Source organism: Perca flavescens, chromosome 13 (genome assembly GCF_004354835.1).
Source record: "Perca flavescens isolate YP-PL-M2 chromosome 13, PFLA_1.0, whole genome shotgun sequence".
Lineage (NCBI taxonomy): Eukaryota > Metazoa > Chordata > Actinopteri > Perciformes > Percidae > Perca > Perca flavescens.
Genome location: NC_041343.1, coordinates 13,575,349 through 13,599,010, shown reverse-complemented (window position 1 = coordinate 13,599,010; position 23,662 = coordinate 13,575,349). Strand labels below are relative to the sequence as shown.

The window sequence follows — 23,662 nt, the reverse complement described above, 5'->3', positions numbered from 1 at the left end:
CAACAAGACCCGTCTGGACGCCAAATTGGGAAACAAACAGGGAGAAGATGCGGAGGAGGGGGCTGCAATGATGTTAACGTGGTATCAGTCTATCAGAGACAATTTAGAACCTGAGAGGCTTCACGGTCACGGAACATCATGGGATTTCCGGTTAGCATTTTCAAAATAAAAACCTTGCTAGCGAAAAAACTCAAAACTCTGACCGTCATTGAATAAAAAAACGATATGTGTTGGATTTTTTTTAAAGATATCTTAATTTAGTGTCAGCTTCATGTTAGCTTAAAAGAAGGGTAGCCTATGTCTTTTGATATTACATTTTTATTTATGGATTAGTTATGCGCCAGGTGAGCAATTCTCATCAATGAATCTGCGCCAATTGGGGATCCGGCATCCAGTAGGCCTATATTAAAGGGGAACTATGCAGTTTTTTTTAGCTTAATTTATCTTAACTGAACAGCTTCGGTGTCATTGGAATGGTTATATGACTTTTTGGGGGTTGAATGGTGGTCGTCTTGCTTTCCCCTAGTGCCTGTGAGCGGAAAAAACACCCTTGCAACTTTCAGCCAGCAAGCATGATATCAGGTCTTGCAATGTAATGCACTGCACACATACAGGAACCGGCTAGCTATAAGAACAAGGTAGCGATGGAGTTTTTCACACTATTGTTATGGCTGAGCCGGCAAAAAAGAAGCAGAAAGCTAGGAAAGCATTGTCGGAGGAACTCTATAGAGAAACCAAGAAAGACAACCTGCGAGCAAAAAGCGAAGAAATTGCTAAAACTGCATAGTGTCCCTTTAAGGTTAGGTTTACCATGAGAAACCTGGCCAAAGGGTCCCGTCGTTGCCCATTATGGCGCGACATGTAGGCTACTTCAGCTAAATCCCCTTTTATACATATGTTTAATTGGCTCCCAAAGGTTGTGTCGTTTTTTTATTCAATGACTCTCAGGTGAGTGTTTAGACTTGTTTTATACAGTCTATGATTTCTAGGATTAGTCTCTGATTAGTGTCAGATTAGCCTATTCCCTAGCAAGGTTTTCATTTTGAAAAAACTAACTGGAAATCTTGTGATATGTTCCAGTATTGCCGTTGAATAGTCGAAAACATAGGCTACACAGTAGCCTACATAGCACTTCTCAGAATATCTTTCTCAAGTAATGTAAGTTGAACACAACTCGACATAAAGAGAACGGACATAATGAACTTGAAAAGTTAGAAGTTTAAGTTATTAAACACAATGGATAGGACGTGCATTATATAATGACTTTACAAACAAACATTTGTTTTTGTTTGAATTTTTGAGGAGTTTTACATTATATTTACACTTTAGCCTAGCGTACTTAAATTCCAACCCCCCTGAAGTACAGCAGTCACACATAACAGTATATTTAAACACAATACTGCGGTGACTGCTTCTAATAATTTTCTCTTTTCTGAGATGCATATGGCCCAATCTGATATATGAAACACAACGACTTTGACATTAAATTCAAGATTGAAATGCCTTTTCCTAATTTTATGTGTCAGGGGTTTTCACACAATACATTTTCACTTAATAAATTGATTAAGCAAGTCACGATGCACAAAACAAAATATTTATTTTAAAAAACATGGCACAATGAATCTAGACAATGTCCCTTCGAGCCATCTACCTTTAACAAGAATTTCTAATAAATAAGTCATAGTAAGAATAATAGAATAGAATAGAATAATAGCTTTTTATTCAGAGTTAGCTGGCTTAAGTTACAGCACAGGTTCTCCACATAAGACATAGCAAATGCGTGGAAACTTATCCAGACTTTATCAGATATGTTTTGCAGTGTGATAAATGCACAATTCTTATGAGCCCATGAACGATTGACAACTTTAGCACATTACGTATAAATAAAATCAGTTTATCAGTTAAGGAACCTTCTATATTGCTTTTTATGAATCCAGGTCTACACACTGCTTGTGGCTCCATGTAGTACATAATGCCGTTGTAGTTTTGATTTGAAAGTTCTTCGCTGCAACAGAAATAACTTCCTCGGCATGGTGGTGAATCACATTCAGATACTTTTCTTCAAATACACTTACGACCTGAAGTCTGGACCTGTTTAAACTTACACTGTTGTCTTTTATACCACAAAACAAATACCAATTGTACTTGATGATTGATGATGATGATTTAAAACATCACTTTATTTTTAACTAGACCTGATCCACCCATTTAATGTATACATCCAAATAACTTACACTAAGATGAAGAACTTAGAACAAAGTTGTAAGTTTGAATGAAAACCCTCAGCTGCCTGACTAGTGTTCACAAAGATAAGGCTGAGCTGTGAACATGAACCCAGACAGATTTGTTGTTAAATCTCTGTTATAAAAGCCCTGCTAACTCAACCTTGAATCTGAGCCTGGAACTCAATGAGCAAGATTGCTCAGCCTTATAGACAGCATGAGGCACAGTGACCCTTGCTAAGGTTTCTTTAGAGCAAAATTTTTTTTTTTTTTTTTTTTTAAATTGGGACATATTTTTTGCTCTGCCCAGGAAATGGAAAGTCAGGCGCCCGGTTGAAGTGTCCTGTTAAGAAGATCCACACTGTGCCAATGATAAAGAGGAGCATGGCAGCCCAGAAACACACCTTGTCGATCATCTTCCCAATCAGTACCCAGCTTTCAATTTCCTGTATTTGGAAATAAAGAATATAGATTAAAGAACTAAGATAACAGTTGGCCGAAAAAATATATCAATAAACATATCGAAAAAAGAATTACAATCACTTACATGTTGGCTAGGCAGATAAAGCTTAAAGTAACACTCACAGATCCAATGTTATTTTGTTGTTTCGTACTCTCAGCAATAAAGTTGCAGGCATCCACGCATTGCTTGATCTCGGGCGCAGCTTGAGCCAAACTCTTATACAGGTTGGCTGTGCTGCTGACATCCATATTATCCACTAGGGGGAAGGAGACACTGACAGTCAGAAAACAGTATGCCACAGCATTACCTGAGGCAGACACAGGCATCTTTGATGGTGATGAGGCAATAATAAAGGTGTTAAATGACATACAATACCCGTGTAATGCACAAATATGTGGCTAAAATAAGAAAATATGAATAAATGTTCCAAATGATTCAAACTACACAGAAAACAACTTTGTTACATGATATTTACACAAAAAACGATGTGTTCAGAAATCAGACTGGGACGTAACGGCTGGTCAGATTTTAGAGCTGCGTCATAGTTTTAAAAATAGACGTCTTACCAATCGATCGCGTGAGACCATGCCTCTCTCTTTGTTTGTCAAACATCATTTCACTGCGAGGTTGTTTCAGTACATATTCCTCTGCTCTCTGCATGAGGCCAAAGGAGCTGCGCCGTCGTTCCCTCACTCCGTTTACCTCCGTTGTCACCTCACTGTCATCCACCAGTGGGGACATGCCAAGGAAGCGGGGTACCATTTCCAGGAACAACTGCATGAGGCAGAGAAGATAACAGTTCACACGCAATAACACTTGAATAGACACATTTTACTCAACTGCATAGGATATACTTACATGTTTGATGGTATGGGACATGGTATGAGTGTTGGGGCTGCGCAGGGAGAAGTTTAGCACCACAATTTGATTAGTGGCAATGAGAGTAGTGACAGACATAACAAAGATCAGGTACCTGAGGAAGACAAAGAGAAGATCTGTGTTGGAGAGGAGACTCAAACTGTATGGATTGAAGAAAATAAATCCCAGCAGAGGTCAGCAGAGAACACACACTGACTCACTTGCCAATGAGAGGGACAGAAAGAGATGTCTCAGGGATCTTCTGAGCAATAAGAAAGAGAAAGACAGTCTGAGCCAGCAAGACAGAGATGGACACAGTCAACTTTTGTCCCCCGGCTGTGAAGGAGACAATAGAGACTTATGAGACAGGAGGACCACACCAAATCAAAAAAAATATATATACCAGCTTTGGGACCCTATACTTTCAGTACATTCTCTGTGCTCAGGCACTTTATTTGCAGCAAATAATGCTACATAGCATTATTTCAAAAAGGCTTTTAATATACAGTACAGCATCTGGATTTAGTTGATAAGGATAAGACAATACTCTGAAAACAAATCTGCAAAGGCATACCAGTGTTTTCTTAAGCTATTTCTAAATTCTGGTCTTTTTTTATTATGGCCAGTACAAATAATAATTAATTCTAGTTACTCTTACATAAGAGTAACTAGAATTAATTATTATTTTGTTTTATGTCCAAGGTACTGTCAGGGTTGTAGGCTAGGACACAACCAACTAAACAAAGAAACTTGACACTGGGACTAGACGTGACAGGTACAAAACTTTACTGACCTTGTGCAGGTAGGAAGTAGGCCAGCACAACTAGCGAGGAGATCAGGGAGCAGGGCAGGATGATGTTGATGATGTAGAAGAGGGGTTTCCTTTGGATGATCAGATTGAATGTGATCTCCTGATACTCTAGGTCATCTGGGGAATACCGTGTGTTGATCCTCTTCCTGGCTGGACGATGGACGATGGCCCACTCGCCATTCTCTGAGGGGTGAAAACATAATAAGCTGGAGATCAATCGTGTGCTTTAAATTTTGGAGTATTGAATGTGGATGCACTGTACCTGTGAAAGCCTCAGGGTCAATGTCCACCCACTCAATAGTCTCGCCTTTTTCTCCAACAGCCAAGATGAGGTCCATTTCATTGGCACTGTACGTCTGGGACCTAGGGGTCGAGGCAGTTAGGATAGAATACAACAGTAGATTGTTGTTACCAAGAGTAACTCCAATTCTATGAGCATGCACGTAGCCTTTTATTTGGTTTTCACAATTGATTTAACCTATCCAGGCTCCACCTTGGCACGAAATAAAACTAATAATCATACATATATACACATTTTTGGAAATACAATTGTACCACACCTGAATGCTAGCGTGCAGTTTTGATAATCAAATGGGAAGTAGGTGATCTCAATGGCACAAGTGCTGCGATATATAGCAGGAGGCAACCAGTACATCCAACCATTGCTGCTGATCAACACATTGGCGTAGTAAGCCACATCAAACTTGCCATCAATGCTGCAGAGATTGAAGATAAAGAACAGAAACAGTTGACACCAGACTGGATGATTTATGATTTATGATGCGGGCAGGGAAAATGCAGGATTTCACTCCTCTTTGTTACTGCCTTACTTGTTCTCAAGGACAATGTCAGGAAGCCAAACAATATTGTATGGGACACGAATAATATCAATGCCGTAATAGTTAGACGCATTCCAGGAGAGGCGATAATCGGTCCATTGCTGTAGATGACATTTGAGAGAAAGGTCACCAGCATGATTGAAAACTAGCCACAACTGAGCGCTGAATAAATGGGAAGGACTGAGGCTTGCCAGGATTTGTACAAACAACAAAAACACAAGTATGAAGAAAGGGGAAACTCACAATCTCAATCCACACATTAGTCGTAAGAGTCTCCTCCTTTTCATTCTGTGGTAGAAGTGAAGAAGCAGAATGACTATTTGAGCTTTAAGTGTTACTACACCAGTGACCTAACAGCCATTATTGTGCATATGTTAAAAAACTTGGCCATATGTTGATTGTCCTGTGGGAATGATGGTGAACAACTTTTCTTAGAGTTGTGTACATCTCACCAGGGAGATAAGGTTAGTGAGGGTAAGCTTGATCTGAACTTCCAGCTTGTCTTCAGGATGAACCACCGGGCGAATATTCTTGTTGTAGCCTTTGAACAAGTCACCGATCAGCTTGGACTCCTCATTACACTGCACTGCATGAAAAAAATAGATGAGAAATGGAGTGAGTTCATGTGCATATGTGTCGGAATTACTGTGTTTGATTAATATTTCATGACGTAGGAGGAGAAACATCTGAAATAGTGGTCAGTCTGCAAGGCGGGTAAACTAAGTTTAAAGGTGCTCTAAGTGATGTGACGCGTTTTTTAGGCTACAACATTTTTTGTCACATACAGCAAACATCTCCTCACTATCCGCTAGCTGCCTGTCTCCTGAACACACTGTAAAAAAAGCGGTCTCTGAAGACAGCTCAGGCTCCACAAACGGCAACAAAAACAAACTGCGCCAACCTGCCCCACGAACCATAACAAACAGCGTTCCAGCCAATAACCGACAAGAAAGAGCTGGTTGAGCCATCACTGCAGCAGCGTTAGCACGTAGGCTACTTCCACAATGCGTATTCATGACACAACCAATTCCTTCTTGTCGGTAAAATACAGTATACTGTATAAGTTATCTAATTCTGATTCTAATCATTCTATTCAAAATGAGGCCCTACCACAAGGCTCCAGACCAGAGAGTGAGGAAGAGCATGCGGTGCATCACGCAACAAATCAGACAGCTAGGCTACATAATGACAGCTACATCTCTAATACATTAGAGAGTTACTATAAAAGAGCCATGACAGTTAAAGTGTGATAAGGAGAAAGATAGATGCTGTGCACAATAGTATTATTAACTTATTCAGAATTATATTATAATGATTCATTTGAAGACAGCTCCATCTTCAAAGTTTCTGCTGAGCTTGCACATACCTTTATAGTGTGATAAGGAGAAGGATAGATCTTGCACACAGCAATAACAAGGTTTTTTATTATTTATTATTTCTCTTAATTCTTAATTGTATTTACTAGATGGTGAGCCAAATGAGTGAGAGTATGAAGAAAAACAGACACAATCAGGAATCGAGGATAAAGTGACAATATAATTTTCATTGATATGAGGGCGGTTAGAGCAATAGCAGGTTTATGCTTGTATTTGGGGTTTCTACTAGAACATGTTTACATAATTTAATGTTCAAAAAACACATAATTTTTCTTATACTGTCTGTCTGTCTGATGGTTATTTTACCATTTGTTTTATTCATTTACTTTTGTAATATACTCCTTACAAACTTATTTTCTTCTTTTTCAAGCATTAGGGTCTATCCTTGGGGGAATTCTGCCTAATGTTCGTCTCATTTTAGTGCTTTTCCAGTTGTAGACGAATTTATCATCTACAATAATCAATTCAACCTCTGTCTAAAATGCTCCATTTTAGAGCCTGTCTCTTTAAGCCCCCCTCCTGAAAAAGCCCAGTCTGCTCTGATTGGTCAGTGTTTCCGGGTCTTCCGCATCTGCACTTTCGTCATTGCAGACCAGGAATGACTATGACGGCACTGTAGAAGCACAATTTTTTGCTGTGTGGGAGCACATGTGTTGAGACCAACCTCAGGACAAAAAGATGTATGAAGAGTCTAGAGACTAGAAGCCATGCTCCAGTCGCACTTAATGGCAATGGTATCACTCTGTACTCCTCAGCTACACTATGTTTCAGTATAAACTTCAAGAGAGACTAAAAAAAGAGTAAAGCAGAGGTTATTTCCAACACATTGCCTCTTCCCTCCCAGCTGTCACTATCCATTGCTCCGATTACACAGCTGCTGGGAAACTCTAAACTAGGATTTTAAGTCACACTCAGGTCATCTACAATAATCATAAATACCACCATTAGGCAAAAAAGGTGACAGTAACACATACTGCAAAGCAGTAAAGATGTCATCCACCGTGATGGATTCATTTCCGGGTCTGCCTGGTCCAATCAGGCACAAATATGTCACATAGTTTTGAGCTGTAATCTTAAAGCTTTAGTGCGTAACATTTTTTTATTTATTAATGAACGTCTGTTACATCCAAGCCATTGCCAAATGAGTTGCTACAAAGCTAATTAAGACTTTCAGCTCCACATAATTGTCTCTGTATTTCCTAGTATAGTGTTTAGAAGATTGTGGCATCTGGTGACTTTCCCGCGCAGATACGCGAGTGAAGATAATTACCTCTTCTGAAGAGTCCACCATGTTTTTTTAATCCTCTGTGTCCTCCTCGGTGCTCCTTGGCTAGTAGCAACTGCGTAGAGGAGGGGGTGGGGAGCTGAAAACGGGAGAAACTACACACTATAGCTTTAACTCTCCCATGAGGCAGTATGTGTAGTAGGCAATGATGCAATGACGCAAGGGTATGCCAGTTGTTAATTATTTATATTCCATATTATACTTGAAACAAGGATGGGAAAAGTTTCATTGCTATGTGTTTCATCAAAATCCACAACACTGTAGCATCCCTTTAGGCCAATATCCCTTTGAGTTTGTAAACATAGTACTTCCTCCAATTTCATCACGGAGGAAAACATATCTAACATCTTCCTAGGAATTGCGTAGAAAGTATAAAGATCTTAAAATATTTTTTGAAAATGGAGACAGAAAGTTGACAGTCTGGCCTAATAAAATAAACTATGAAAATCACTATAGGGCTTATTAGATAGCAGGCTGTTTAATGATGGATGGCTGCAAAGACAACATCAAAGCATTGCTGGACAGTAAACAGTAAGTAGTGTCACTCTGACTCTGAAGTGAGAAACACACTGACTTTTAAAGTGTGCCATGTGAGTTGCACAACATGTGATGTGATGTACTCACAGTTGTATTATCATGTGGATACAAAGTACAATTAATGTTTGTCATCTATGCTTTGACCTGGTCACTTGAGGGGAGGTTGGGCTCAAAAAATGGTCAAATGTGTTTGAAATCTCATAACTTTGGCAGAGGAAATTGCCAGCACTAGCTGTTGGTGAGAAAATGTTTGTGATTTGACTGAGCTGAAGCAGCATGACAGGTAAACATTACAGCATCATTGTTTGACTGGGTAAGGGTAAGGACAAGCCAAGCTCACCCTAGTTGACCGTGTGCTGTTGTACAATGCACACTCCTATTCATGCGTCAATTTTGAACACGAGAAGCAAAGGGATTTTAATTGAATCTAGCAAAAGGATGAAAGTGCTTGTTCAAGTTCCAGGAAGCATCCCTTGCAGAAGGAGTTCAGCCCAGCATCTCAGGCCTGTTAGCAGTCAGTTGCATTACAGTCCACTACATCATAATCTGATAATCACACCTTGTTTAGGACCAAAGGAGAAGAGTTCATTCCTCATATCAGAACTAATATCACACCTTGATTGAGTTTTGACTCAGTATCAAGATTGTACAGCTCTTGCTCTAAGTGTATCGAGATCAAATGGCTAACAACAGCTTCAACCCAAGTGTATCTCCAGTTGTCCATCTGACAGTTTGACAATTTGATAAGTAAATTGCTATGACAGGGATTACATTTGTTAGCGTATCTGGAAGAGAGTCTGTAGTTTTTCTCCTGGATGTCCTCAGTCTTATCTCCAGCATCATAGGTATGCTTATTGCTTTCTCAGGGAGGTTGAGCAGAGTGGGGACATCAATCCAAGGCACTCCAAACCTCCATGTGACATTCCAGAAATGTGGTAACCATGTCAGACCAATAATATCAAAAGTCTACATTTAAGGATGAATCTTATCCATTCTGGCACTTTGTCACTGAGCTACTCCTGTGACCTCTGCTAAGGAGATGGACTCCAGGAGGATTTGCCCACAAGTGTTGAGAGCAACTCGTCATACATTTTCCCTTCTGAGTGGCCAAATGGATTTGCAGAATCATATGTTTTTAAACTTCCATCCCATCCAGTCTTTCACTACTGCAGTTGTAGCCTTTCTGGCCTGCTGTTATCCTCCTGTTGCAGAACCCCATCTGTGCCAAGCAGAACAGCTTTACACACTCCAGCACTGCTGCTCTCACGATAAACCACATGACTTTCTGCCTTACTTGATGCTTACTTACTTTTTTGTGCTCATCTAAATTGATAAATTGCATTGACTATACTAAAAGTAAGACTTCAGCATGGGACAGGCTATGGACATTAGTATCAATGGTTATGCATAAAAGTGCACTTACAGAGACAAAACCCCAACATGCTTTGTATATGTATTTGCCTTGTATGATAATTTTATGAAAGTCATTCATGCCTATAAATAAACAGAAACAAACTTATATTCACTTTACAGCAGTATGTAAATTACTATATATTTTAGAAATACTGTTTGTATGCTAACAACAGAAGAAAAAATAATTCTGCTTCCAAAATTGGTTCAAATGTGTATCATCTATACAATTTGACAGTATATGAGTAGACATTTTTTTTTTAGATTAGATTATTTTTAGGGGCTTTTCTGCCTTTAATGGACAGGACAGCTAGGGGAGAAAGGGGAAAGACATGCAGGAAATCGTCAGAGGTTGGACTTGAATCCTGGACCTCTGCGTTGAGGCATAAACCTCTATGTAAATGTGCGCCTGCTCTACCAACTGAGCCAACCCTGCCACATGAGTAGAAGTTTTAAGATAGATAATAGAAACTTTTCTCTGGCATGCCAATCAATGTAGTAAGAGTTTTAGAGCTGTTTGTCTCTCTGAACACTGATCGTCTGCCTGCACATGACAGGCAGAGGGTTATTTTGATATATAAGAAGGCAGCCAGCCACTCGATGAGGATGTGCCAAAAGTTTGCCACCACGCCACTTACCCTGAACCATTGAAGTCCTGAGAATAGTTACAACTCCAAAACATATCCAAAACCTGCATGCTGCCATCATGTTCCAAGACCACTTCACTGCACGGCACTGCACTATATTTAAATATTAAGTTTGAGAGAGAGAGAGAGAGTAAAGACAGAGAGGAAGAGCCCTAAATCCCCCACCAAACGGCCCTGACTGTCGCCCACTCCGGCTGTCGCTATCCATGGCTCAGATTACACAGCAGCTGAGAAGCATTATAAACCCGGACTTCAAGTCACACTGCGGTCACCCACAATAATCATCATGATCATTAGACAATAACTATCTGTGGCGATGCCAGTTATGTACATTAAAGCATTTCTTTAACAAATTGTAGGCAATAGTGAGACCTTATGCTGTTACAGATAAAAATTGTTTTACTTTGATATCTGTAACGTATTGTAGGATTATTGATTCTTTTGATGGGAAAATCACAAATGGCACATTTTCACAGTGATGCTGACTTTGCATTTGTCCTGCTTTTCTGTGTAACTTACTGTATGTCTTAATGAAATATGTGGCTATGTGTGTGTGTGTGTGTGTGTGTGTGTGTGTGTGTGTGTGTGTGTGTGTGTGTGTGTGTGTGTGTGTGTGTGTGTGTGTGTGTGTGTGTGTGTGTGTGTGTGTGTGTGTGTGTGTGTGTGTGTGTCAGACAGAGGAAAGAAAACAACAACAAAAAAACAGGGAGATACATAACACCCATGGGTGCAGCAAGGTGTTCAGGCCTGCTTTCCCCCCTGCTATGTGTCCAAGGTATTAATACATACAGCAGAGCCTTGCCACTTCAACAGCAGGACTCAAGTAGTGACATGTCTGCAGACCACAGTGTGAGGCGATAGTAGTTAGAGGGCTGGAGGCAGACAATGCTCATAAAAGTCATAAAACTCCATGGAGACAGAGACTTGGAACTGCATCAAGATAAGTTGGATAACTTTTTGGATTTCCAACAGAAGTTTACAAAGGTAACTCTAAAAAGTACAAACCAGACAATCAGCGCATTTTACTTATTTTAAATCCACGGACTAAATTTGCTTTTATAATTAGTACTGTGAGAAAAGTAGAACTAGTGTCACTCTGAAGCGACAAGGGCAACCGACTTTTGGAATGTGCAATGTGAGTTGCACAGTATGTGATGTACTTCTAAATATACAGTTAGGGAAACAGAGATGAGCTTCTTTAAGGTAACTGGAGCCTCCAGAAGGCAGATTATGTGTCTCACACTTAATTCAGTTCAGAGTTCAGAGACAGAAGAAGGGCTGGATCTGTCCGGCCACTGTTCACAGAGCAGAGCTGGACTTTACTGCTGTAAAGTAATACAGTATTAAAACATTGGGTGGGGTTGAATGAGGTACTTATCCATAGTCAGGGTATTACCTGGAGTAGATGGTGGTTGGCATGTTTCCAGTTTGGAGAAGGAAGCAGGAGTGCCTGCAGGGAAAGCTAAGCAATGTGCGGCTGTAGACAGGGGCAGCAGCAAAACATATTTTATCCACCTAAAAAAAGGCCCATCTTAAAAAAATCAACATTTGTTAAAGTGTACACTATATTAAGATTATTTTTACTGCTTTACCTTGCCCTCCGACAGCCCTTTCTGACAGGGAACTGAAGCCATTATTTCCATCTATGCTCTCTTCAAAGCCACCAGATTCCTTTGACAAAAAATTATTTTACATTTTGCAGAAAATGGAAGTTGCTGGTCTACCGCTCGGTTAATTTGTTTGTGTTATTGTGTGACTTTGGTATTTTAAAGGGTCATTCATCGATTCATCAGCAAGTCCCAGCAAAGGGCTGTTTGAAGGCAAGGTAAAGCTCTAAAAATATTATTTAATACAGTGTCCTGCTTCTCCAAACTGGAAACATGCTGACCGCCATCTACTGTAGGTAATACACTGACTATGGATGAATACCTCATACAACCCCAATAATAATATCTAAACTATCCCTTTAAGATAAAGGAACCTTCCAGCATGTTGACTTTAGGTTGGTGTTTCCCCACAACAACCAGTCCGATCGAAGTCCAGTGTTTGCTCTTTTAGCTTCTTCTATTGAAACACAGAATTCTTTTTCAAATCCACCCGATTATATTCGGCAAGTATTTAAAATAACTGACATGGAAGCCAGTCAGGGCAAAATGTCAGACAGGCGTGTAACTTCTTTTATAACAAGTGCTATAAAAATAGCCACATCCATGAAGCAGGGGGTTCAAACCATTGTAGAGTTAATGCAGTTGGACCAAGAGCTGTTTTTGAATATGCAATGACAACATTTTTTAAATCGCCAGTGCCTGCTGTGCATCCATGGATAGAGTTACAAAAACAGTAAACTCAGTCTTATAATATATGATTCACTCCCATAATGTAAACCTCTCTTGAGGGATTTACATTAAATGTTGAATGCTTGTTGCACATTAGAAGTTTAAAACTTCAGGGTTGTCAGCCCATAAGCCACTAGAGGTGAGAGGTCACACCCACAAGAACCGACAACAATCATGTTTTGTTTTTCTCTCTCTCCATTTGCTTTTGAACATCTGCACTGCACTACATTTCATTCAATCATCCAGCTCCGGAGATCTATGCTCTACTTAAGTTTGTAAAATGTAAAAAAAAAACTGGATGAAATGTGGTTCAATGTTTTGACTCACAATGTGTGTTTCTCTAACTTTTGCCCTCAAGCTGGTGAAAATCAGTGTGATTTTATCTGACAGTGACAAAATGCCTCTTTCCTGCTCTACTGAACCCTGATACATAAACATACCCCATACATCATACCATGTGCTTTAGTCTACTAGCACTGTGCACTTGTGCATCATGTCAAGAATAGACAGCTGACTGCTTTTTTAACCATGCAGACAAACACACATTTTTAAGGACTATATCTATATCTATATGAATGTTAATTTATCAGAACATTGAATCTGAGATTTCTAGCGGTGTTGAGTCAAACAGTTCAAGTCTTCTTCATCACATGTTTTCACAGAGATCCACAGTCTCCCCATGTCCCTTGCTGGGCTCAGATGGGCTCATTCATTGGTTGCACTGAGTAAAGCCCCATGACCAGCTCCTCCCTAGCCAAGTAATTAATGCTCCTGCTTTTACTTTTTTCCCGCTCCTCTGCTGCAAAATACCATTGTTAAGTCCCTCCTCACGAGTACACATGTGGTCTGGCTTGAGTGCGGTGTTCAGTGTCTGTTCACCTCCCCCCACAGCAGAGACAGCAAACCCAGTGATAGCGAGCAATCAGTGGGTTTCCTATGATTATCATTATCAGAGGTGATAATCAGGGGAACACCCTATATGTGCTACATCATTCCACCTGTGTTCCTGACATGTCTCAGACTTTAGACTTCCATAATCGGATTTATTCATTGACAAACAGGGATTTGGTATCACATTGCTCTCTGTACAGCCACCAAAAGCAGATTATGGGAAAAACACAATCTGCTCTGGAATTAATCGATCCAGAGGTTTAGTCTATGTTGCAATAAAGATAAATATAAAGGGAGGAACACGTGTGTTTACATTGAGTTTCCTGAGATGTGTGTCATGTTATACTCTCATGTTTTCAGAAATGTGTGTCAGCACTGTTGTAATGTGTGGTGGTTGTGGTGGTGCTCCTAATTGTGTGTGTGTGTGTGTGTGTGTGTGTGTGTGTGTGTGTGTGTGTGTGTGTGTGTGTGTGTGTGTGAATGAGTTGTAGAGAGAGAGAAAGAAAGAGAGAGCGAGGAGAGAGGGAGGACGGAGGGTGGTGGTGGCGGTGGGAGGAGAGGAAAGGGAGCAAGTGTTTGCTCAAACTGACTAGGAATATAGCGCACGTATAGAAGATGAATCTGGAAGGAGGGAGCTTACTTATGGACAAGCTGCGTTGGCTCTGCATTATCAGCCAGTGGCTGCACACTCGGCTGATCTCTGGACCCTCAGATTGAGCAACACCGCAAGAGACAGTCAGAAACAAAGGCAGGGTAGAGGAAAAACCTGAATCAAAGAAAGCCAAAGGAAACAAAAAAGAAAGCACAACAACAGGCTGAGTTGTACCAGTGTGACGAGGGGAAAAGAAAAACTGTTGTAAAATAGTTAAACATTGATCGAGGCTCTGTGAGGTATAATGGTTGAGAGAACTTTTTATTTAAGGTTTTGGGGAGGAGTATGAAAGATTTAAAAGAGGACGGAGGGGGTCAGAGGCAGTGGTCCAGCAGGGAGTAATTGTGGTGACAGCCAGTGCAAGGCGACAAAGACTCATGTGAGACACAGAGGAATTAAAATATAGGGACACGGAGAAGGAACAGAGAGGGACTGGCAGACCCAAAACTGGACTTCAGTATGGGTGTGAAGAGCAAGGCTGCTGCTGCTATCTTAGTCCTGCTGCTGTTCCTCGGCTCACTGTGGCTTCGTGAGTATGTGTGTGTGTGTGTGTGTGTGTGTGTGTGTGTGTGTGTGTGTGTGTGTGTGTGTGTGTGTGTGTGTGTGTGTGTGTGTGTGTGTGTGTGTGTCTTCTATGTTGTGCTAATAATCTATACAATCCCTCCATTGTTTGAAATGCATACACTCCAGATCAGGAATGTGTCACATGCGGTGGCTGAAGAATCAGCCATGGTGGTGGTCACGCCACTTTTTGCTCACTCTTTATGCTCACAAATAATTTTAACAACATCACAGAAATATGTCTACGTGTGATTTGACATGTTATTGGAGTGTGAGATGACACAGTGACAGTATATTTTTTATATGAGCTCTTTTCAGCCACATCAGATGAACTATTGCCTAAATATAGACTTTTTATACATGATGTTTTTGTAGACAAAGCTTATTGGGAAATAATGACATCTAAAGATATATGATGCAAAAACATCACCAATTATTTGTATATTATGGTAGGCAGCTTTGTCTATTTGAATAACTGTACAAACACATTTAAATGTATCTTAGTTTGGCTTAAAATTATAGCATGACAATATAAAGTAAAGCATATCAGAAAAAGAAAAAAACTCTCATTTCAATCCAAATGTCAACAAAACATTCTATAAATATTTACTTTTATGGGTAAAGAAATCTGGTAAGCAGTGTAACAATGTTAAAACTGTGATCAAATGTGATCTTTTTCTCTAGCTTGGATTAAATTCAAAGATTTGAGGGACGTGAGTGAGATTCCAGAGTGCAAACTGATCTGAAAGAAAAGTTTGGTTGAAAGCATAAACAGCCAGCTGTGCATCCTCATAGTAACTCAGTTAGGAAACTTAAATTTAGATACAGCCTGTAGTTTGTAGTGACATTTTTGGCAACATCTACAGTAGGTCACTGTCAAGTTACAATTACATCTTTTTTTGGACAGGCATGTAGAGAATTAGCTAGGGTCCAAACTTGATCCCAGCAACTTGTGCACATGATGTGTGCTGAGGAAGTCAGTGTTTGAGACGGTCAATTAAAATCACAGGGTTTGCTTTGTCACATGAGCTCAAAAAGGAGTAGAACTCAACATCACAACCTGCCGTCGAAAGAAAGTTATTTGCTGCCTTGTCTTTCTATCTGTCAATCTGCTTGTTTTTGTGCTATAGCCTATAATATGATCTAAAACGTAAAACTGGAATTAATCAAAAATGTAAAAAAATAAAATAGTCAGCCCTTTTATAATCAGTTTCTCATGTTAACACCATAACAGATCTGTCACATGACAGTGATGCTTGTTAATGAGCCATTTTAAAACTATATGCTCTTATCTAATTTAAAGCGACTATAATCAATATTTTTAGATTGATATCAAATGAAAATGTGAATACAATGTGACAATATAAAAGGGCTCACCCATAGTGATGAACCTACAGAGAATTAGCACCTACATTTTCAGCTACCCTTAGGTTTTTAGAGAATTTTAGCTCACTGTTTAACTGCTCGGCCGCAAGTTAAATGTTTCAGTTTTTTCTCTCACTGCTCCAATAACGGGGTTTCAGTCTAAGCAGGCAGCTGTTTTCTGTGAAAAAGCTCTGTACTACAGACAGACACAGTTAGCGACTAGCTTGTGAACACTTAGAAACTAAAGAGCTAGATATTTTCAGCAGGAGCTGGTAGAGACCAAAAGCAGAGCTAAAAGAGAGTAAATGTTCGACTTACATTACATACACAAATGGCTAAAAACATGACTACAAATGAATGATAATGTTGCTCTGTAACTTCTGGATGTGTAAATAAGCAATTGTTTGCTAACATGTTTGCTAAAAACGAAAGGATATGTCAATATTGTGTTCACAACTTGTTTCTGCTGCCCCCAAGTGGCCCAAAAAAAGAAAAACAGTTATTGCAGGTTTAATGTGCAGAAAAGTCCCATTGACTGATACAATTCATATGGAAATGCAAACCTATAAATATTTTATTTTGATGTGTTACATGCATCCATACAGCTCACAATATCCATGTGTTTGTTGCAGTATTATCAGAAAAAAATAAAAGTCTCTGTTTAATTGGGAAAGTCATTGCAAACAAACACTTACTGTGGCATTTTTTCTTATATATCTTTAATGTCTCACTGCAGAGGGGGGTTTGGATTACCACTGGGATTCTTGCTTAAAAGGTTATAATCAAGTGAATACGGTAAGAGCACATGCAGAATATAAAGCAGTTCCTCACTTATTACATTTCCTCCATACAGTTAATTTTGTGGAGCAGATGGCTAATTTGAATGTGCTGAATTACATCCCCTTTCTCTCTTTCTTTGTCCCCTGTCGATCGCCCCCACACTCACACACCTCCCATCCCCCACTGTCAGCTTCACCAGTTGTACAACAGCAGTGGGGTCAATGGGGCTGAGGGCCCACAGCTCTTGGAGGGCTGCCCTGGTCAGACCTTCCAGGTGTCACGGCTGCTCTCCCACTTGCTGGCTGCACGGGCCTACACCTCTGACGTGCTGCTGCAGCCGTATCTGTCCAGCTGGGACGAGCTTGTGAGGTAAAACCATCAGATAAAGCACGAGACATGAATTCATTTACAGCCACTTAAGAATGAAGTTATTTATTGTTTATGACATTATCTGGACTCTGTAAGATGATTCATCCTGTTCTGTGGTACTCTTCCAGGTTTATGGAAGCTCTGGGCCCGATGGTGGGACTGATATCTAAAGAGATAGAAAGCAAGACCTCTATAATCCGCCAACTGGCCCTGTTGGCAGAAGGGAACCCTGAAGCAGAGCTGGGCCCAGATATACACTCAATAAACAGTGTGAGCGTAGAACCTGGGACAAAGAATAATAAGGAGGCCTCACAGCACACTGGTGGTTACCACTCTGTACGCTCCATGATCTGGGTAGAGCTGAACCGAGGACTGGTGGACTTCTACCACCAGACGGACTCTGGATGCCGGACTCTGCTGCGTCTGCATCGTGCTCTGCTTTGGCTGAAGCTCTTCCTGGAGAAGCTGGCTGAGACACCGGTGGCCGGTCGGCTGAGGAGCCCTTCAGAGCTGTGCCGCGAGGCCTACAAGAGCACCCTGGCCAACCACCACACCTGGTTCGTCCGCAGGGCCGCCGAGCTGGCCTTCATTGCAATGCCAGAGCGGGGTTTCTTTTTCAAGCTGGTGTGTGTGCAGAGCCAGGAGGAGCTGAGCACAGCGCTCAACAGAGTGGTTCAGGCCATTGGAGAAGTGTATGATAGGACTCAGAAAGCCCTGGAAGAAAATGGCATGCTGGACTTGCCGTAGGAAAGGGGGCTATCAGACTTGACCATATTTCCACTGTCCTCATGATCTCCTGGGCATCACACATAAACCTCTAGCTACATAAGCTTCTCTAGGTAACATGAATGGACTGTTTCAGCTACAATTCACATGTGCCATATTTTTCCTCCCTACCAAAGTGCTGCGTCAACAATCACTCGATACCGAAAGTCTGCTTTTGGTCTATACATTCCTTATCAAATTTTATGAGTTCATGTTGATAATGCATCTAGGATGGCAATCACATACTGTGAATTATTTAAGCAGGTGCAGACAATAAGATGAACAATAAGGCAACCCATTGCAACAACCCTGCAGCATTTGTTAAGCTTATAATGTTCTTGACACACATGGGGAGATGATTTTGTAATGGATTGCGTCAGATTGTACAGTTCATGCTGTTGTGCCTACACCTGCCCATATGTGATTTTTTTTTTTACATTCAAAATTCTATTGAAAATGACTGTCTTAATTGTAGTAAATGTTTGGTGATTTAGTATGCTACCTCAAAACTGGCTAGTTCTAGATGCCTTGTAGCCTTTAAATCTGGGACCAATCCATCCTGATTAAAAAGGTATTACATTATAAATAAACATGCTCTGAACAAAGAACAATAAGCTGCTTCACAGCAACAGTGGTGTGAGGTTGGATAATTAATTTCTCTGGTTTATGTTGTAATTTGTTGTATCATGTTCGGAAGGATTAAAGAGAGAATCCAGTAGCCTATTTTCTGATGTAGTCTGGTCCAGTAATGTGATAAAGTTGACATTTAAATGCCACTGAACTGTGTAATGTTATCCACTATCCAGCAGAGGTTCCAGTGCTCTGTTGCAGACTAATCTTCACTTTCCTAACATCATGGTGGATATAATCTGCTCTGTGTGACACTCTTACCTGGACACATTTGAACCCATATACACAGGTTTTTGAATCCAAATACAAAGGCTTTTACCCTCATAAAATCTATTTGTTTGTAAGAAAACATTAAATGTTGTTTAAATATTAGAGAAAAAAAAGTGTTTTGCAAATTACTCAAGACTATAATATATAGAATGTGTGTGTAACAGAGAGAATACGATACCGGTATGTAAGTATCAGTCACCGGCACTTCTCTTGATCGGACTATTTTAAAACCACAAATACCTCTAATGCCACGTAATCTCTCCCTTTTTCCTGGACTGTGCTCTCTCTTTCTGAGGAGGAGACAGCGGAGAAAGGAGAGTTAAGGATAGAGCCTGATGCCACGGAGTGAACAGGAGACAGGAGCTGGTTGAAGGTCAGTGAGCGGAAGTACACTTCGGCTGTGATCTTGTCAAGCAGTTGGCGGCAGACTATGGTAAAGCAACTCCCAAAGGGGGGGAAGAAAGCTACCTAAAACATAATTCACACATTTCCGAGCTTGGTTGAATCCAACCAAGACTTCAATCTGTGACCTTTGACATGTGTAGAAGGATGACATGTTGAAGGTGGTATTTCCGCTACGTATTCACTTCTTCTTGATACTCTTGTAAAATTAAAGTCAAGAGAGTCTCACTAGTTCACACATTAGAACATACAGTAACCTCTACACTTTTTTTTTTTGTAAAAAAATTACACACAGGTTAACTCTGGTGTCCATTGGTGCTATAGGCTGCGAGGATTATGGTGAATGAGATTACTTTAGATTACATCCACCTGACTATGTTTGACATTGGCTGGCTTCTTTTTCTGTCCCTTACAAATGCCGTAATGCATTTGACTACATTTTGGTTGATAATAAGCCACGATAAAAGGATCCACATTGGCATTATGGACATTCCACTTTAATCTTAGTGTCTGAAGCAGAGACAAAAATTAAGTCTGAGTTCCCTTAAATGACATTTATTTATTTATTTCTCTATCTTGGTTTGCAGTAAACATGAGCAAAAATATACATACAGTAAGAGCAAAAAATAAAGAATAGAATTATCATCCTTTTGGGGAAAGAGTATCTCAACAAATTTCATGGAATTCTTTATTGTACTATCCTTACACCACAGTATTAGGCAATAGTATGATTTAAGACGAGGGCGTTTGGTGGGGAAAATAAGATTTGTTAAGTTATTCCTTATATGAAACATAAAAAGTAGACTCTCTCTGACATTTGCATTGGACTGTTTTGTAATTTTGTTCTGAAAAGTTACTAAAGGTTTTGCACTTTAAAGTTCTCTAAAAGCTCTCTGTGACATATTCGCTATTAATTTACTTTGAATGTCTGAATTCTGAAACAATAAACCCCAGTGGTCAGAAGCTTTCATTGCAAGCTTTATGAGTTCAATTTTAGAAAGTAAAAAGGACTCAAACAATGACAAAGATATTTCTAAATAAAAAAACAAAAACCTTTCCAACCAAGCTGTTGACATTTTGCCATTTGTTGAAATAAATGCTGAAAACCTACCAGGTAGCTCCCATGACATGATACAATCCAAGCTTATAAATTCTCTCCTCTTTACAACAAAATAGCAATAAAATACTCTTTTATAAATAAAACAACACTTTTAAATATAATTCCATCATGAGAATGCACACTGGCAAAATTGCCTGACTGCAATATCTGTACGTTCTTTTCTATTTCTTCCTTGCTTTTGATGATACATTGATTTTGTGTTACAGCTTTTTTTTAAATACATCATACAGCCACACAAAAAATAAATATATTGCTTTTTGAGGATATCTCCAAATTCTCACAGAAAAAACATTTAAGTGGACATAACAGGAAATAACATTCTGTGACACTGAGGAACAACACTGTCTGTCCACCAGGAGGCACTGCTATGTTGTAGAGAAAAAAACATTCCTTTTGTGCGTATTATTAATATTATATAAGAGTAGTAGGCCTTATAAACACAGGATGTTTAGCCCTACACTTGGATCCTACAGTATCTCTGCTGAGGATGTGTCAGTGCAGCACAAATAAATCAAAATGAAACTGCCATAAAGATCTTTGGTTGAAGAACTAATCTTCACATGCACATGAGTAAAACAAGAATGTCCAATTAGGTGATGAAGCAAAGACATTTTATTTGCCATGTTGTGATTTAAAAAGGTTTGGTCAATTTAAAGAATGATTGGGGTAAAATAGGATTGAATGCATTGGGAAAAAAATACCCTTGCTTTATTTCTTTTGAAGACAGTGATTCAGGCGTTTGACACAAGGAGGAGGAACGACAAAGTAGGGTAAAGAAGTTGAGCGTGCCTGCTGTGGATTAGCTGACCAGATTAAGAGATTACAGAGAAATTAAATAAGTGTTGCAGGAATGCCAGAGGAGAAATACATTTGAACTGCTCAGTAGATGGTCACACGAAAAGCAACAAAAAAAAAAGAGATGACTGTTGGATCACATCCTTCATTATGAATAACCCTTCAGAAATAGACCAGGTAATTACATTAGATCTAATTGCCTTTCTTTGTCAAGTATGGATCAGATAATGAGGTCCTATTGAGCCCACTGTGAGATATTTGCGAGAGAAACACATTGCTCTGAGAGAAATTAAGTGGTGGAGTCGAGCCAGACCTTAATGTGAGTGAACAGATGCTTGTGTTCCACATTTGCTGCCATGATGACGCGACAGGATCACATTCGCATTGGTGCAATTCTGCAACCATGCCAAAGCAGTGTGCCTGAGTTTAAAAGTGTGACTCTACAGATATCTCCAGCCAACATTTACAGGCGTTCTTACAATTGTGTGTGTCTTTACTGCACAATGAATGCACATTAAGTAAACAGCACCAAATTCAGGCCTACTCTATGCTTTTTCAACAGGTTGGTTGTTCAAACTGGTTGTCTAGTTATCATGATGTCTTTGCCTTCAGACTTATTCATACAACAGTGGAGAATTCTATATGAAAACAACAAATTTAAATGAGAAAAATATTCTTTTCTATGGCGGGTAAGGAAGCAAATCTCCAGTTTTGTTAATTTCCTACAGGACAAAAAAAACAAACTACCAACTCACATTATTCAAGACTCTAGTCACCATTCAAAGAATATGTAAACTATACATTTTTATACCCTGGATGAATATTTAAGAGGATGATAATGGATATGAATAAAAGAAAGGGAAAAAACACAAATGTTCTGCATCCTCCAAAACTGTACATTAATGAATTCAAAGCACACTTCCAGTGTAAATCAATATAAAATATGATAATGGCATCTATTTCTGATACATATGAAATAGATGCAATACATGCAAAAAACCCTCCAAATAGTCATGTTTAAATTAATTAAAAATTGAGACACAAGAAAATGGCTCTTGGTTTAAGCTTTAAAAATAATAAACACAGTGACAGGAGAGTGTAATGTCATTGTACAGCAGGAGGATCATTTTTGCTGTTTTTCATTTGAAATTCAGATGGTTGGTTGGGAACCTGGGAGCTAAAGTTCTGTTTATCCACTAGCTGGCTGGGAGTTTTGGTTTTTGTCAAACTAAGGTGATGTTGTAATGTAAGACCTCTAAAGCATAGGACTGATGTCTCATTTCGTAATTCGTATGACACAAGTGTTGTTGATATGAACACTCTTTGCAGTCTAAATATGAAGCAGATCTGTTTCATAAGCTGCTCTCAGGTCAAACAACCGGTGTGAATATAAAATGATCCAAAATAATATCATTTAATAGAAGTCTTCTCATCCGAAGAATGGACTCAGGCATTCATAATGTATGCCACTTAATGAATATTGCACATTGCATGCAACTTCCCGACCTACCGAATGAAATGGGACCTGTGAATGGAACACACACACACACGCATGCATGCACGCACACACACACACTTTTTGGAGATGTCTATCTTACAGTATGTTGTTATCGAAACACACACTTGCTGTGTGTAAGGTTAAGTAGATTATAGTGTGGCCCCTCCTGGTGGTTAGTGGTTTAACATCACCTTATTTCACACTTAGAGAGGTGGAGTGGAACACAGGGGCCTCCTGCCCTCATAGCACACTAAAGACAATACACACATGCAAAATGGCTTCATCTCTGCATCCATCCATCAAGATATAAGCAAGTCTGTTGGATTATTCTTTTAAGTGCAACAAAATAGACGTACTGATATAAGGTTATGATACTGTGTAAATACTGTAGATATACACATTTTGTATTGTAATTTGTGTATATTCATATATAGAGGGATACTCTATAAGTAGGCAGCAGGAGGGGAGCAGCAATAAAGTGTTAATGTTGCTGATCCTTGCAAACTTTGAAAACACATGTTCACATTCTTTACATCCCCTAGTTTGTCATGCAGTATAAATAGACGTCACCTCAAACTAATTTACAGAAAAGAATTTGTCCCAAAGCTCACAGACAGAAATAATGACAGGATTACCACCCTTTTATTCTTGCCCCATATCATCACACGACTGGACAAACAATTTTCCCCAAAATTTGGGGGTTGTAAACAAATCCTACAAAGGGTGTGAATACTGAGATTTGTTTCTGTGTATGTGCAATGATGCAGAGAATGAAGAAAG

General features: G+C 39.6%; 3 protein-coding genes across 3 annotated transcripts in view; 1 reads left to right on the top strand and 2 right to left on the bottom strand.

Annotated features, from left to right (window-relative positions):
• Positions 1–1,578: 1,578 nt before the first annotated feature.
• Positions 1,579–10,648, bottom strand: chrne (cholinergic receptor, nicotinic, epsilon). The gene is made up of 12 exons (XM_028596419.1): positions 10,440–10,648; positions 5,646–5,779; positions 5,437–5,481; positions 5,185–5,294; positions 4,915–5,070; positions 4,617–4,717; positions 4,337–4,537; positions 3,765–3,879; positions 3,544–3,658; positions 3,252–3,459; positions 2,808–2,941; positions 1,579–2,668 (listed from the first exon to the last, which is right to left on the bottom strand). Exons 1-12 carry the CDS (start codon positions 10,507–10,509, stop codon positions 2,501–2,503), a joined length of 1,557 nt encoding a protein of 518 aa, XP_028452220.1. The 5' UTR covers positions 10,510–10,648; the 3' UTR covers positions 1,579–2,500.
• A 3,634-nt stretch (positions 10,649–14,282) lies between these two features.
• Positions 14,283–18,843, top strand: gltpd2b (glycolipid transfer protein domain containing 2b). The gene is made up of 4 exons (XM_028596200.1): positions 14,283–14,856; positions 16,990–17,048; positions 17,224–17,402; positions 17,531–18,843. The coding sequence occupies exons 1-4, from the start codon at positions 14,787–14,789 to the stop codon at positions 18,147–18,149; spliced, it is 927 nt and encodes a 308-aa protein (XP_028452001.1). The 5' UTR covers positions 14,283–14,786; the 3' UTR covers positions 18,150–18,843.
• A 3,590-nt stretch (positions 18,844–22,433) lies between these two features.
• The window catches only part of atp1b2b (ATPase Na+/K+ transporting subunit beta 2b), a 9,476-nt gene continuing 8,247 nt past the window's right edge, over positions 22,434–23,662 (bottom strand). The window contains exon 7 of the mRNA XM_028596222.1: positions 22,434–23,662. This exon is cut by the window's right edge and continues 196 nt beyond it. The gene's annotated coding sequence lies outside the window, so the exon portion shown is untranslated.

Coding starts and splice junctions, on each gene's coding strand:
- chrne (XM_028596419.1), bottom strand. CDS start 10,509: ATGATGGCAGCATGCAGGTTTTGGATATGTTTTGGAGTTGTAACTATT. Junction 3,460..3,543: donor TGTCCCATACCATCAAACAT/GTAAGTATATCC, acceptor TGCCTCATGCAG/TTGTTCCTGGAAATGGTACC. Junction 2,669..2,807: donor AACAAAATAACATTGGATCT/GTGAGTGTTACT, acceptor TTCCAAATACAG/GAAATTGAAAGCTGGGTACT.
- gltpd2b (XM_028596200.1), top strand. CDS start 14,787: ATGGGTGTGAAGAGCAAGGCTGCTGCTGCTATCTTAGTCCTGCTGCTG. Junction 14,857..16,989: donor CCTCGGCTCACTGTGGCTTC/GTGAGTATGTGT, acceptor GTCTCACTGCAG/AGGGGGGTTTGGATTACCAC. Junction 17,049..17,223: donor GTTATAATCAAGTGAATACG/GTAAGAGCACAT, acceptor CCCCACTGTCAG/CTTCACCAGTTGTACAACAG.